The sequence below is a fragment of the Sorex fumeus genome, unplaced genomic scaffold, assembly GCF_029834395.1.
Source record: "Sorex fumeus unplaced genomic scaffold, SorFum_2.1 ptg000021l, whole genome shotgun sequence".
In the NCBI taxonomy this organism is placed as follows: domain Eukaryota; kingdom Metazoa; phylum Chordata; class Mammalia; order Eulipotyphla; family Soricidae; genus Sorex; species Sorex fumeus.
The window spans coordinates 11,176,006-11,191,721 of NW_026606078.1; the positions used below are offsets into that span (position 1 = coordinate 11,176,006).

The window sequence follows — 15,716 nt, forward strand, 5'->3', positions numbered from 1 at the left end:
CCAGGCAAGGGCCTTACTTCCTGTTATGGCTCTAGTCCTCGAGAGTTTTGTGTTCTTAAAGGATAAATGAAGATCCAGGAGCATAGAGAACCACCTCTTGTTTGAGATCATGATCAGAGCATGGAAGTTGCCTGTCCCCCCAAGCCTCAGTTACTGAGCACAGTGAGGGTGATCACCAGGACAGAACAGGAGGTTCTTACCCCACTTCCCCAGAGTCTGTGCCACTGTGCTCACTGCCAGCTGCTCCCAATGCTAACAGCTGCTAAACAGTAATAGTCAGCCTCATCCTCAGTCTGGACTCCCGTGATGGTCAGGGTGGCCAGGTTGCCAGACTTGTGGCCAGAGAACTGGTCAGGAATCCCTGAGGGCCGCTTGTTATCACTGTAGATGACCAGCACTGGGGCCTGGCCTGGCTTCTGCTGGTACCAGGAAACAATTTTGCCTCCAATATTGTCTCCTGCACAGGTCATCTTGGCCTCCCCTCTTGGGCTCACAGAGACTGAGGGCGGCTGATTCACCTCATAGGAAGATACAGAACCTGCTAGAGAGAAGGAGAGGTCAGGAAAAGAGGAATCTCAGTCTACCAGATCCCAATTTTCATAACCTGTAGTAATTCAGTGGGACCCTACCCCCCACCCCCTATCTCCATCAGGGTGATGGGAATCCTATCCCAGTGCCCTACTGAGCTCAAACTCAGGACCAGGATGGTCCCAGAGCACTGGGCTTGGGGCTGCTGTGAGCCTGGACCCCTCACCTGTGCAGTGAGCCAGGAGGCCCAGGAGGAGCGGGGCCCAGGTCATGATGAGGGACTGGGATTCTGGCAACTGAGGCTGAAGTCCTCCTGGTTCCCTCTTATCCCCTCAGGCAGAGAGCTGCTGGCTATGCAAATCAGCCAGGCTAAGTGGTACTGCTGGCTGTCATGGCTGCAGAAAAGGGCCCAGACCCAAGGGACACAGGAAGGGGGAGGGCTGACCCAGCAGCCCCCACCTGCTGCTTAGTGATATCTCCCTGACTATTTTGTCTTTGTTATGGGAATTTTGTCTGTTTAGGAGCTATTTTAGGGCTTTGACACATTGTGTTTTAAGAATAAATAATTTGATAAATGATATGAAATATTGGCTTAAATTACAAGATTTTACATTAAAATATATTTTATAGTTGGTTTCCTTCACTTTTGGGGACATTCATACAATAATAAAAATAACTTTATTCCTTAATTCAAGTAAAGGATAGAGAATCCTTCTTGTTACTAGATACTAACGGACATTAAAATGTTAAACTGACTAGATAGTATTCTCTGGACCAAAAATATTTCAGATCCTGTGGCTTGAGAGATAATACAGTGAGCCGTGTTACTCCATGTGCAGGACCTGCCCAGTTTGATCCCTGTCACCACATATTGTCCAAGCGTGCAGAGTCAGAATTCCTGAGTATCGCCAGGTATGGTGCGCACGCGTGTGCGCGCACACACACACACACACACACACACACACACACACACACACACAGATTTCGTATCCTAGGTGCCCTGCTTGAAAACAATACTGCTTAGATTCCCAGCACTATGTGCTTCTGGACCCAGAATAACTGAGGAGAGCTCTGGATTCCCCACAGCACCCTTCCAGTGGCTGAGTAATCTCTGATACCACAAGGTTTGATCAGCATCACAGTTCCCCCAGGACCTCCTTAGAATGCATTACAGTTTCCCCAGTTCCCCATGATACCCCAACCCTATTCATACCACAGGCCCTGCCATTTGCCACACAACAAAGTTCAGATTCAAAAGGAGTCAAAGAAAAGTAGCAAGGAAGGAAGGAAGGAAGGAAGGAAGGAAGGAAGGAAGGAAGGAAGGAAGGAAGGAAGGAAGGAGGGAAGGAGGGAGGGAGGGAGGGAGGGAAGGAAGGAAGGAGGGAACAAGGGAAGGAAGGAAGAGAAAGTAAGAAAGAAAGAAAGAAAGAAAGATAGAAAGAAAGAAAGAAAGAAAGAAAGACAAAGAAAGAGAAAAATATGCTCATCACTGTTAGGTGGTAGGAAAATAAATACCTTTTCCTTAGGTATGAGGTTGATTACTAAACACTAGCACCCTGGACATTTACATTCTACTTAGTTAGACAAGCCTTTGCTGTGACCCACCCCAGCTCCTTTGGACTCCATGATTCTCTGCTGCCCTCTCTTGGTTAATCTGTGAAGTGGGAGGGAGTGAGAAGTCCTAGCAGAAAGAAAGTCAGGGGAGATTCAGATCACAGGGCTCAGGGGCTGAGTCAATATCTACTGGGAGCATCCAGGGAGGAGGAGTGAGCATCTTCTCTGTGGATCCTGGGTTTCATAGTCTCAGTTAAGGGAAATTGACAAAATTATTAAGATGTGCAAGATGTTCTGAAGTTGTGGCCCAGGCGTCGCGAGGGGAGAGGGGCTCGCAGTTCTGCTCTCTTTTGCTCTTGCTTGTGGCTGTCCATTGGCTTGGTTTTCCGCTTTCGTTCCTTAGGGGGCATCTGTCTCCGGGAGAAATTACTGCGCAGTCAGAGATTGCTGAACGGTGGCATTTTTTGCAGTTGCTTTCCTGCTGAATTCTCCAGGGCTGGCTTTAATCTCGGAGCCTTGGACCATGGTGCTCTGGAAAGGGAGAGGTGCGGTCTGGCCCCGCACTGAGCGTACCCTCTCCTGCCTGCCACTCTCCAGGGCGCAGTTCTACTACTGCCTTTGCCAGCGACCTCCTGCTCTGCCAGGATCCACGGGCACTGCCCGGAAATGAGGGATCCGTGCCACTTCCTAGATTCAGAATCATACTGTCCACAGTAGAATTGAGATCATGTTTTTTCCATGATGCTGTGCTGGAACTCTCCACACACATGAAGGTACCGGCAGAGGAACAAAGGCATGCTGGTCCCGGGACTGAGATTTCCAAGCCTGCTAGGATCGGGACTGAGCATCCTCCACCCAGATCCTCCACCTTCCAATAGGCAGGGGTCACACCCACCAACTGACCCCCAGCACCATGTAATCCTATCAATGGCCAAGACCCAGAGACTATAAAACCCAGCTCCCAGAAGCATGGGGCTGCATTCACGGCTGCGCGACATCTTATTATCTCATTCTTTGGACAACCTGGCAGGCTACCGAATGTAACCTGCCCACATGGCAGAGTCTGGCAAACTCCGCGTGGCGTACCCAATATGCCAAAAACCAGTAACAATGATGGGTCTCATTCTCCTGACCCTGAAAGAGCCTAGAATGTGGCACTTTTTAAAATCTCAAGGCTAGGGCGAAGGAGACGTTACTGGTGCCTGCTTGAGGCAATTGACGAACAACAGGATGATCGTGATTGTGATCGTGATTAAGGATACTTATTGAATTGAATTGGAGGTTGATTCGATGACCCACTGCTCAGGCCCCAGAGTAGGGTTATGTCTATCATGGACAGGCCATTGAGTTTGGATGGTTTTCACATTTGGAACTGAAGCTTTCTAATTTTCATATGATAGGCATGAGTGGTCGATAGATATCACAGCGGTAAGGCGTTTGCCTTGCACTCAGGCGCCCCGGCCAACCTGGGTTCAATTCCTCCGCCCCTCTCGGAGAAACCAGCAAGCTACTGAGAGTATCTTCCCCACACAGAAAAGCCTGACAACCTACCCGTGATGTATTCATATGCCAAACACAGTAATCACAAGACTCACAATGGAGATGTTACTGGTGCCTGTGCGAGTAAATCGATGAACAACTGGAGAACAGTGCTACAGTGCTACAGCATGAAGGTATTCTCACATAATAGATGAATAATGGTTCAAATGCAACTGTAGCACTGCTGAGGATGAAACACATTTCTTTATAACATGCAGTGAGATATATAGTTACAAAACCATTCATGATTGAGTTTCAGTCATACAATGTTCCAACACCCATCCTTTTATCAGTGCGTGTTTCCACCACCAATGTCCCCAGTTTCCCTCCTGCACGCCTCCTCCACCTTTCCTCCAAAGCTGTTCTATGCCAGACACTTTCTCTCTGTTTTTCTGTCTATCTCATTAGGCTTAGGCACCGTAGTTTGCAATACTCTTACTGAAAAGGTACTGTGCATTTCTCTTTCTCTTCTTTCAGCACTTAGTTTTTGTTCAGAATGATCATTTCCAACTATCATTGTCAAAGTGGGCTCTTCCCTGTCCTAACTTCACTCCCCTCCCTTTTTCTGGCATGCTTTTTTCCATGAGCTATTTCCTCTGGCTCTTATTTCTAGTCTTTGGGTACTATCCACACATTGTGTTGTTATTTTTGACTTTTTATATCCCCAAATGAGTGTCATCATTGTATGTTTGCCTGTGTCCATTGACTCATTAACTCTGTATAACACTCTCCATATCTATCCATGTCTCAGCAAATATTATGGCTTTATTTTTTTTAACAGTCATGTAGTGTCCCATTATGTAGATGCATCAGTTTCTTTCTAATCTTTTTTACTTAAAATTTTTATTTAATTTTTATGATGTTGTTCACAATCCTTCAGCAGCAGTGCTGGCTGATGCAGCAGAAGCCAGGAAAAGCATTTGCAACGCCCACCTGTCCTTCGCCAACTACCAGACTAAGATGACTGCCCTCCGACGTCCTGATGGATCTATCACATCTTCCAGAAAGGCAATGGAGAAGATTATACATGACGTCCACTCGGATCTCTTCGAAAGCCACGTACTTTTGCCCACATACCAAATTCCGCAGGATGGATATGTTGTTCCCAACATTCGCCCTTCTGAAATCCGACATGTCATTTCATTGGTAAAGAAGCAAACAGCACTCTGCCCAGACAATGTCAGATCCGAATACCTGAAGAACCTGCCATCAGTACTCAACAATATACTGGCTTGGCTCTTCGCACGCTACCTCTCTGAATGGCAAGGTTCCGTCCCAATGGAAAACCTGCAGGACTGTACTACTGTACAAGAAGGGAGACATCCATGACATTGGCAACTATTGCCTAGTCTGCCTGTTGTCCATCGTCTACAAGGTGATAAGTGGAGTTATCCTGAATAGGAATGGCAGAACACTGGATGAAGGACAACCATACGAGCAATCTGGGTGCTGAAAAGGATTCATCACGACTGACCATGTCCACACAATAACCAAGCTCATTGAGGTTTCTCAGGAGTTCAAGATGCCGCTCTGTCATTGACTTAAAAAAGGCCTTTGATTTTGTTGAGACTGAAGCGGTCATCGAAGCACTAAGCAAACAGGGCATTCAAACTCAAGACCTCAGGATCCTGCATGAGCTGTATTATGGATTCACTACCAGGATCTCACCATTCTACAAGGAAGTCACCATCCATTTCAAGAGAAGGGTTCACTCAAGGATAAGGCTCATGGAGCCTGTGGAGATGGTGGCTTTTTGTTCTGGAGGGTTTTCACTGCCTGGGCTGCTTCTCTAAGTATGGGTGGTGAAACTCACCAACCCCGCTCTGGATTGCCCCAAATGAAATAACCTGGCATGTACGGGGGCCAGTGGCATATCTGCTGTACAATAGTTTCCTTATTCACTCATCTGATCTTGGGCACAGGGGTACTTCCAGATTCTGGCTATTCTGGACAGTGTTGGAGTGCAGATCGCTTTTCTGCAATCATCCCACATGCCTCAGCTTCTCCTTCTGCAAAGTGTGAAAATGAGAATGCTTGCTGAGCTTTTTTGCAGTGATTGAAATTCACTGAACATTACTGCAGGTGCCTTAGGTGGAGTGGGGAGGAAGGGAGCAGACTGGAGAAAAAAGCTTTTCTGGCCCTCTGCTTAACCCCTTGCAACCATCTAAGGAGAAACCTACAAAGTCAGAACAGATAAAAGCTGCTCATCGCATCTGTATGGCATGGACGCTCATGTCTCACCTTTCCTTCTATGTAACTATCAAGCTATGTCTGAAGTCCACTCATTTTACACAGCATGGGAATTGATCCCCACAATCTGAATGCTCAGGGACTGTAGCCTCAGACTAGGAATTGATCTTTGCAGGAAAATGATAGTCAGGCAAGTCTTATCACAGTGCTCCAGGAGCTTCATTGATTCACAAAGAAAAGAACTTCAAGAAGAGGAAAAAGAGTGAAGAAAACTAGTTTTCTTTAAAGATATTTACTTGGATGGGCCGGAAAGATAGCACAGAGGCTATGGTACTTGCCTTGCATGCAAATGACCTGAATTCAATCCTTAACACTATATACATGTTCCCCAGGGCACTACCAGCAGTGATCCCTGTGTGCAGAGCCAGGGACAAGGTCTGAGCCCTGCTGGGCGTGACACCCAATCAACACACACACATGCAAACACACACAGAGACACACTCACAAATGAGGAGGAAAAAGAGAGTAAAAACAAGGAAGAGTATGGGCTTCTCCAGAGAAAGGCCAACCCCTAAGGAGAAGGACACATTCTAAGTCAGATGCAGTGACTCCAAAATGGCGCATCCTGAATCCTCCAGGAAACGGGGTTTGAGCCTTTCCAAGCTGCGTGGCCAGAGCTCTTTCTACAGAAAGGAGTTATTGGCAAGGTTTGTGAAAGGAAGGAATTTTGAGCATTGGTGATATTTTTTACTGAGATTCTCTCAGGTCCTTTGCTCTTGTTAAATTATCTTCTGAGGTTGTTCAGTCCTCAGGTTTGGGCTGACCATTGAGTTGTAGTCATTTAATCTTTTCCTTGCCTTGTGTTTGCCTCTTCTCTATAGTCTTTTCCAGCCCCAAGCCCCGGGGAGGGCTCATAACTGCTTCTAGTATAGCAATCAAATTAGTTTATGTTGAAAACAACCTTGAAATGCTAATATGCCCCAGTTTATATTTTACCACACTGGACATGCATTTCCATCTAATAATCCTGAAGGCAGAGCCTGGCAAGCTACCCGTGGCATATTTGATATGCAGAAAAACGGTAGCAATAATGGGTTTCATTCCCTTGACCCTGAAAGAGCCTTGGGAAGGATGTGTAAGGAGAAGCAGCATTGGGAAGGATGTGTAAGGAGAGGCTGCTAAAATTTCACAGCTGGGACGAAAGGAGATGTTACTTGTGCCCGCTGGAGTAAATCAATGAATAATGGGATGACAGAGACACAGTGAATCCTGAAATCCAGTCACTTTTGTCTAACAACCCCTTCCAGTGAATACCATGACAGCTTCATCCTACAATTCCAAATTCACCCTTCATGATGCCTGTATAAAGCCTGTTCCATGATGTGGAATTGGGAGCCAGGGACCTCTGGGTCAAACCCAGAGGTCTCTGGGCAGATCTAATTGCTGCTCTGAATACAACCTCATGGGGTTGGAGGAGATTATGATTCGCGTGGGACAGAGATTTGTGTGTCACTTTCCATCTGCCCATGTCACTGTGGGCTTTGCCACTGGAGTATTCCACCCATTACAATGAGAGTCAGCCTTGTGCTCTACTGGGACATCGCTTTGGTCAGGTTGGCCATGTTGCTCAGTTGGAGTCAGAGAAGCTTTCCGGGATCCTTGAAAGCTGGTTGTTATCACCAGAGATGACCAGCAAAGGAACCCTGGCCAAACTTCTGCTGGTACCAGCGAATAGCATATCTTTTCTCCGGGTTGTCTCAGGATCAGGTGATCTTGCCTGTCTGTACGAGGCCCACTGACCTGGAAGATGCTGGGTCAGTTTAATGGAGGACATGACATCTTGAGAGAAAGGTGAGGAGATAAGGTTGAACAGAAAGGCCTCTGGCCTAGGAGGTCCCACAATGAGTCTGTGTCAGTGTGGAGCACAGGGTTTGGAGCAGGCCTGTGGGGCTAAGACTCTGGGGCAGCATCTGTGCCGACAGCAAGGGGAGGGAGCAGGAGAAGGGCCCAGGCTATGATAGATGCACTCCAGAGCACTGCTTGAGCCCATTGCACTCTTGGGATCTACAGCATCTTCTTATATCCTCTCTGCCCTGCGGAATAAAGATGGTTTGCTCTCATGCTTCAAATTTACTGCTCCTCTGGTTAGAAGAAGATCTTAGCACACACAGGATGCAAAGCAGGTGCCTTAAGGGAGAAGAGATTGCAATCAGCTAAACTGAGCTGCTTCTAACTCAGAATATCAACTTTCTCATTGATATCTGTGATCAAAATCACCTTCCAGGACTTTCCCCTCTTCATAGTGGTCTGTGTTCTGTCCTTGGAATCTTCACATGTGATATGTATCAGATGTTTGGTGAGGCAGCTGGCTGGAGTTTGTGAAATACAGACACACAAGATAGGAAATATGACCGTGAAACCAGTCACTCTCTCCCTCTGAAACTTCCTTTCTGGCTATTCAGAGTCTTTTTGAATCAGATCAGAGTTGGACAGAAAAGGGAAGGAGACATTAAAGAGCAGTGGTCAAGGTTACCTGAACATGCCTGAAACCCAAGAATCAACGTTTCTTATCAAATATGCGTGAGGTCCTTGTCTTTCATAGGGAGTCACGCACTGTGCCCAGCTTCTATCAGTGTCCCAGGTGAGCCTGACCTTCACAGTGAGGCCTCTGCAGACTCAGGAAGTGTGATGGACTAAACCTTGGATCCCTGTTGCCCCCAGAGTCTGTCCCTCCGATTCCCCTCTGGGAAACAACAGCTTCTGTCCTCTAAACTCCAGGATGCAAGTTAGCTGCTCCCCCTCTGGAGGAGTTCAGATGAGGAACTTCTCTCCTGCAGGTAATTCCAAACCTCAGGAGGGTCCATACTTAGGGCCTCACTCTTTCAAGCAGTGTCAGCTATTTCCCCTCGACCCACCCAGATCTGTTTAGAAAGTCACATGTAGCATAAAGGGAGGTAGAGACAGATATATTTCTGAGAATTATGTTCCAGCACTAACATGCCCTTCAGTGTCAGGATTTTTGTGACAAGAATGAAAAGAACTGTGTTTTTTTACAGTGCTGAGATTCTTAGAAGTCCATGATGACTTAGAAGAATTTAGACTTTCTCCTCTGGAAAGTCTGGAAACCAAGACTCAAACTCCCTTTAGCTCAATAAGTGCAGCTCGGACCATTGATGTTAGGCACCAAAGCTCAGTGTGCACTTGGATCATTGTCAGTATCTCTGCTCCTTTGATGAATTCATTCAGACATCTCAAAGTGTGGAGTAGATTTCTTGACAGCTTAATTGTATTTGGTTATAGTTTGTTTTGCTTTATTTTTGTTTGTTTGGGGGCCACACATTGCTATTCTTGGTTCTGGACTCAGTGATTACTCCTGGTGTTCTTGGGAGACCATCTTGACAGCCTGGGTATGAACCCAGGTTGTCTGCTACAAGACAAAACCCCTGTCTACTGTACTATCTCTCCAGTCCCTAGCTCGTTGTCTGTGGTTGACATTGTCTACCTTGGTGTACTCAGATCTCAAAAGCTCTTTCCATGAAATACAAATCAGACCTTTTGTGGCACCCTTTTTCTTGGGGTCCCTGGAGGAGAGATGGATGTATAAAGTACTGTGAGCTGATTTGAGGTACTGTGGAGTCTCCTCTGAATCACAGGACACTTCCTCACTTTTGGGTCCTTTGGTTGTAAACAGATCTCATAAGATCCAAACAACCCACAATCCCTTTTCCACTTGGCTTTGTGTCACAGACTCTGTAACCTCCTTTCAGCTGAACCAGTCAGCTCCAGTGTTGGTGGGTACAGGGAGAAGAACCAGGAGCATAATCAGTGGAGATAAGATGGACGTGACATATACTGCGCCCTGATGCAAAGCTGTCAGATAGATCTGTGAGGCGGGAGGCTGGTGCTTTCTCTCACCCAGGCCATGGAACATGGAGTGGTCAAAGCTGTCACAGGCTACTTGACACAACACAGCAGTGTCCCAGAGCACTGAGACTGCATGCAATCCCAGGGCTCATTTTCTGTTGTCTTTCAATGTCACCAAAAGCCCACATATTCTCTGAGTGTCCTTTGAAATTGATGCTAACATTGGCTAACATTTTATTATAGGAATTGTTCCTAGTATTTGCACTTTTTCTATTCCAGCATAGGAAAACAGCTAAACTCCACTTCCCCTTCTTATGAAATCACCTTGGTCCTTGCCCAATTAGCATTTTCCAGTCAAGGAGCAGTGTCTCACTCCTACTAGCATCCCACATCTCAGGCTACAAATTGGCTAAAATTAACGTGGGGTTTATCTGATTCTCTTCTGCAGGGCTATGTCTGCCTGCTGTTGATCTTGGGAGACTCCAACGTCATCCTTAACATCTCTGTTGCTTCATCACAGGAGAGGGCAACCATCTCCAGGGGTGCAATGTGTTTGGGACCTTAATCAGCAGACTGACTATTGATGGTGTTTTGAGCACTAATATGGTTGGGTGGGTACAGGATCAAAGCAACTGGTGCTGGAGGGAAGAGAGATAGTTCCCAGAGGATTCTGCGTGTTGCCTCCTCCCTCATACCTGTGCTGAGAGCTCATGGAGCCGCTCAGAATGTGTCCTCAGAAGAACAGCCCAGCGGGTGGCCTGGGATCTGATAGACTTGATCATCCTGGGTCTCTCCCTGTAGGAATTCTTTCTGAAGGCGCCCCTAGCCCATTTGGACCATATGACCCCTGAGAAGGAATTAGCCATGTAGGTAAGAACCCCATAGGTGCCCATTCTTGATGCTGGCACCAGATTCCAGTCAGAGGAATGGACACCCCCTGAACACAGTCGGAGATTGATGGACCATCTCTTAGTGGCTAGTAATCATAAGGGAATCTGAACAAAAGTCTCCAAATAACCATCAGTCACTAGTCCATGCTGTTATTTCCAGGAATCAATTCAAGTTTGATTTCATGAGCTATCTGCTTCGAACAAGAACAGGACAGTTATCTTCAAGCCCTGGTTCAGCCAGGCTGTGGACACCATGTGGTCCTGCTGAAGCTGCAATTGTATCAATGTTCACCCGTGGACACGTGGGCTTGCTGACTGCAGAGCTCTCTTTTGGGTCCTGTGGGAATTCACACTTCCTCTGGCTTATCCCGCAAGGCCTTCTGAGTCCACCTGGTTGTAGGTGCTCTGCATCCTACTCTCATACACAGAAGTTTATAGTGTTGCAGAGAAACATAGAAAACTGTAGTGTGTGGAGCACAGGGAAGTGTCCCAGAGGATGTCAAGGCAGAAACAATTGATTTTGGGCTTTCTGGTTCTCAGTCAGCTAGAGTTAGTCTGTACCTCCTGCTTTATCACATGTATCATGTCCCTCCCCACTTCCCTCATCCCTCCTCTTTCTTTCCCCTCCTTCCCTCCCTTAAATCCATATTCCATGACCTCCTGTCCACTCTCCCCCCACTTCTCTCCACCTCTTCTAGTCTTTCCCCTACTCCATCCTGCCCTTCCCTTCTTCTCCTTGTATTCAAGTTTCTTACAATATCACAGATAATTTAACTTCTTGCCCAAATTTTTACATGTATCATCTTACACAAGGGAACTCTTGGTAAAGAAGTAACTGATTTAACTAGGATATTCTTCTTCTTATATATTTTTTGCTTTTCGGGTCACACTCAGTGATGCACAGGGTTACTCCCGGCTCTTAACTGAATAATTACTCCTGGCAGTGCTCAGGGAACCATATGAAATGCTGAGAATTGAACCTGGGTTGGCCTCGTGCAAGCCAAACACCCTACCTGTCACGCTATTGCTCCAGCCCTAACTAGTACATTTTTGTCTGTCTTCTTGGTATATATCACATGAACCAAGAAAGCAGATGGCAAACGGCTGGATGACTGGGAATGAAGTTAACTTGCAGGAGGTCAAATAGGGACAGTGGCTGGGGCCCACCTTTATGAAAGGGTGGATAAAAAGCTGGATGGAGTGAGAGGAAACAGAAACAGAAAGGGCACACCCTCACTGATCCCTTTGGTCTTTTCTGCCAGGTTGTTCTTTTGAAATTTTCCAACTAGGACTGTAATATACCAAACCTTCCATCTGTTGCATGAGGCAAAGACAAGGAGTCCCTGGTAATGTATGTTGGGAAAACGTGTCTGAAATCTAAACCAGTCCCAAAGCAATGAAGACTTTTAACACAAAGGACTCATCTCAGGAACCCAAAAAGTCACTAAGATGCAGAATTCCCAGAATTTGATGAAAATGCAAAGAATCCCAGAGAAGAGAAGGTAGCTGAACCCCAAAGGAGAGACTTTCCTCTGGTACAAGTTCAGTAGAAGAATATCAGAAAAAGGCCACCAACTGCTCCCAGCTCTTTCCCTTCGCAACCACCCTTGCAACAGACGGGGTGGTGGTAGTGTTGCAGTTTGGGAAAACTATGTAAACAAACTTCGAAGAGGGAGACACACACTTGCTGCCACATCTCCCTGCTTAATAAGAAGTGGACTAACACGTTGGCTCATTTTCCTGTTATGGGGAAATGATCCCTATATTTGTGCTTGGGATTGTACTGACACTTGCTATTCTGTTTAAGCTTGTGATCTCTTTTAAGAATAAATTATCATCCTCCTCTCTCCTTCTCTCCCTTTATTAACCCAATAAACTTGTTTGACTTCACTCTTTATCACCTCCTAAAATTCTTTTCTGCAAGGGAAAGGTGATAGACCCCAAAACCTGGGTTAGATTAGGACTGATTCTCTTTCCTGCAAAGGGCAATTCCTGGCTCCACACTGAGCCCACATTTCCCCCAAGAAATCAGGTGGCAAGGATCATCTACCAGGATGAGCAAAACAAGTGGACTCCAGGTGCAGCTTGATGGGTGCCTGGTGAAGCTGGTGGGACATGAGTGTCCATGTTATGCATGGGATCATCACAGACTTTCATGAGTCCTAATTTTCCCAGGTTTCCCCTGTGATGAGGTAAGTAGAGAGGGGAGAGAGATTTCCTTCTAGAGGCTGATGCCTCTCTCCCCATCTCACATAGACCACCTATGGAACCAACTTACTCTTCTACTTAGCCACTGTTGGGGTTAGTCTACCACTGACAAGAAAATCTTTGCAGGGATCTGGCATATGAGACCCGCTGTCTGGGATAGAAGCATGACACAGGTCAAATGTGTTAATAAATGGGGAAATGTTGAATAACATTGGGATGTCCTTGCTGCTCCCACATGGAACTTAAAGCTTATTGAGATCTCCCACAACAGTGCCCTGAGGCACACACAATTCCATCAAGCACTAATAATCCTATGTTGCTTTTCTCTTCCCTTTATATCACTTGTGCAATTTATTTTAGCAATGTCCTTTTCATACAGACACTGGAAGATAATTTATGCTATACTTTATAACATGGGGATTAATTGACTCCAAAATAATATTTTTTCCTGGGCATCCATATGAACATGACTTAAGCCTCAATTGTTACTCGCACTCCAAGAGCAGATTCCTGACAAAGGGACTTGATGGACCCAGGGCAAACTCTGAGCAGCCTTGGCATCATAATGGGTCAGGACAAGCACCATCATACTTAACTATAAGTTAAGAGCATGTATGCAAAACTCTGTCAATGCCCCCCAAATAAGTAACTGAATAAGGACCCTACTGGAGTTAGGAATGACTAACCTGGTCTGAGGATTGTGGTCTGGAATATATGGTGACATATTTCCAGGCAGAGCAAACCTTTAAGCATACTATATCTCTTACTGTGTACATGCAAAATGACATTGCTAGAAATTTTATAAGAATTAAATGTGCTATGATTGTTTAAATAGATTACTAGCTGAGGAAACTAGAAAGCAGTAACCCTGGATGGAATCCTGCTCTTGAGTGAATCTCCTATAGTAATCTGGAGTGCTGAACCATCAGCTGAGGTTATTTTCCTTGAGTAAGTCTCTTAAAATAGTAGCTTTACCTCTGTTTGTTGTTATGATAATGTTCAACCCGACCTTTGTGTAACCCCACCCTTCATGATTTTGTTATTACTATGCTGTAAGGGACAAGAGGGGACAAAAAATTCAGGACTAGAGGTTGGGGACTAGATGTTGAAGATTAGAAAGTGGATGCTGAGATGTTGAAGACCAGGAAGGGAATTGGAACTTTGGGACTTTTGGATTTAGAGACTACAAGGAAACAAGGATGATGGAACTAGGATGATTTGGACTACAAACAAAACTATGAAGAAGACTGTGCCGTGAGAAGAGAGCTCAGACTATGTGGGAGAAAGTAGAGAAATAAACTGTCTAACAATCAGTCTGGCTCCCAGTTTCTGTTTCTCCATTTCCCTGTCCTTCATTCACCGTTGCCCGACATCTGGCATCTGGAAATGGTTCATGACCACCAAATGCTCTCGTCCCTATTTAGACAAAACACTTTTTTTCCCTCTGGAAACTCAAAGGGTAGGGCTGTCTGGCAGCTCTGAATTCCCCTCACACACCTGGGATGAGGAAGTGAAGACATTATATTGCAGGGACTACAGCTGCCCCACACACAGCTGGAGGGATACTGGACCAGCAGGTGTTGACAAAAGTTGAGGAACTAAAAACAATGAATTGAAGAATTCAAAACATTCAGGGTTTAAAATGTTTTTTATTTTATTTCATTTTATTTTTTGGCCCCACTGGACTATGCTCAGGACTTACTCCTACTCTACACTCAGGGATCACTCATGGTGGGGCTCAGGGGACCATATAGAAAGCAGAGATCAAACTAGGCCTGCTGCATGCAAGGCAAGGGCCTTACCCACTGAACTATTGCTCTAAGTAATAAGAGCAATATCGAGGGTTTTGAATTTTTGAAGGACAAATGAAGATCCAGGAGCATAGAGAAGCACCCCGTATTCGAGATCATGATCAGAGCAGGGAACTTGCCTGACCCCCAGGCCTGTTACTGAGCACAGTGAGGGTGAGCACCAGGCCAGGGCAGGAGGTTCTTAGCCCACTTCCCCACTGTCTGTGCCACTGTGCTCACTGTAAGCTGTCCCCAGTGTAACCAGCTGCTGCACAGTAATAGTCGGCCTCATCCTCAGCCTGGACTCCCGTGATGGTCAGGGTGGCCAGGTTGCCAGAGTTGGAACCAGAGAAGCGATCGGGGATCCCCGAGGGCCGGTTGCTTTCAACCATGACCAGCACAGGGGCCTGACCTGGCTTCTGCTGGTACCAGGAAACAGTTTTGCTTCCAATATTGTCTCCTGCACAGGTCATCTTGGCCTCCCCTCTCGAGCTCACCGATAATGAGGGCGGCTGATTCACCTCATAGGAAGATACAGAACCTGCAAGAGAGAAGGAGAGGTCAGGAAAAGAGGAATCTCAGTCTACCAGATCCCAATCTTCATTACCTGTAGTAATTCAGTGGGACCCCACCTCCCAAACCCTCCCTCCATCAGGGTGATGGGAATCCTATCCCAGTGCCTTATTGAGCTCAAACTCAGGACCAGGACGGTCCCAGAGCAGTGGGCCTGGGGCTGGTGTGAGCCTGGACACATCACCTGTGCAGTGAGCCAGGAGGCCTAAGAGGAGCGGGGTCCAGACCATGGTGAGGGACTGGAATCCTGGCACCTGAGGCTGAACTCGTCCTAGTCCCCTCTTATCCTCTCAGAGAGAGAGAGAACTGCTGGCTATGCAAATAAGACAGACTCAGGGCTGCTGCTTGGGCTCTGTGTCTACAGAAAAGGGCCCAGACCCAAGGGACACAGGAAAAGGGAAGGGCTGGCCCAGCATTTCTGACCTGCTGCTTAGTGATATCTCTCTGACTATTTTGTTCCTCTGTTATGGAAATTTTGTCTGTCTAGGAGGTAGTTTAGGGCATTGATACATTGTGTTTTCAGAATAAATAGTTTGATAAATGATAGGAAATAATGGCTTAAATTATAAGGATTTCACAT

The 15,716-nt window shown here is 46.3% G+C and overlaps 2 gene segments (V, D, J or C); both read right to left on the reverse strand.

Annotated features, from left to right (window-relative positions):
* Positions 1-230: 230 nt before the first annotated feature.
* On the reverse strand, positions 231-800 carry LOC130022833 (immunoglobulin lambda variable 3-1-like). The segment is given in 2 exon segments: positions 231-538; positions 755-800. Coding segments are annotated over 2 exon segments (354 nt in total).
* A 13,999-nt stretch (positions 801-14,799) lies between these two features.
* LOC130022834 (immunoglobulin lambda variable 3-21-like) lies at positions 14,800-15,366 on the reverse strand. The segment is given in 2 exon segments: positions 14,800-15,104; positions 15,321-15,366. Coding segments are annotated over 2 exon segments (351 nt in total).
* Positions 15,367-15,716: the final 350 nt, after the last annotated feature.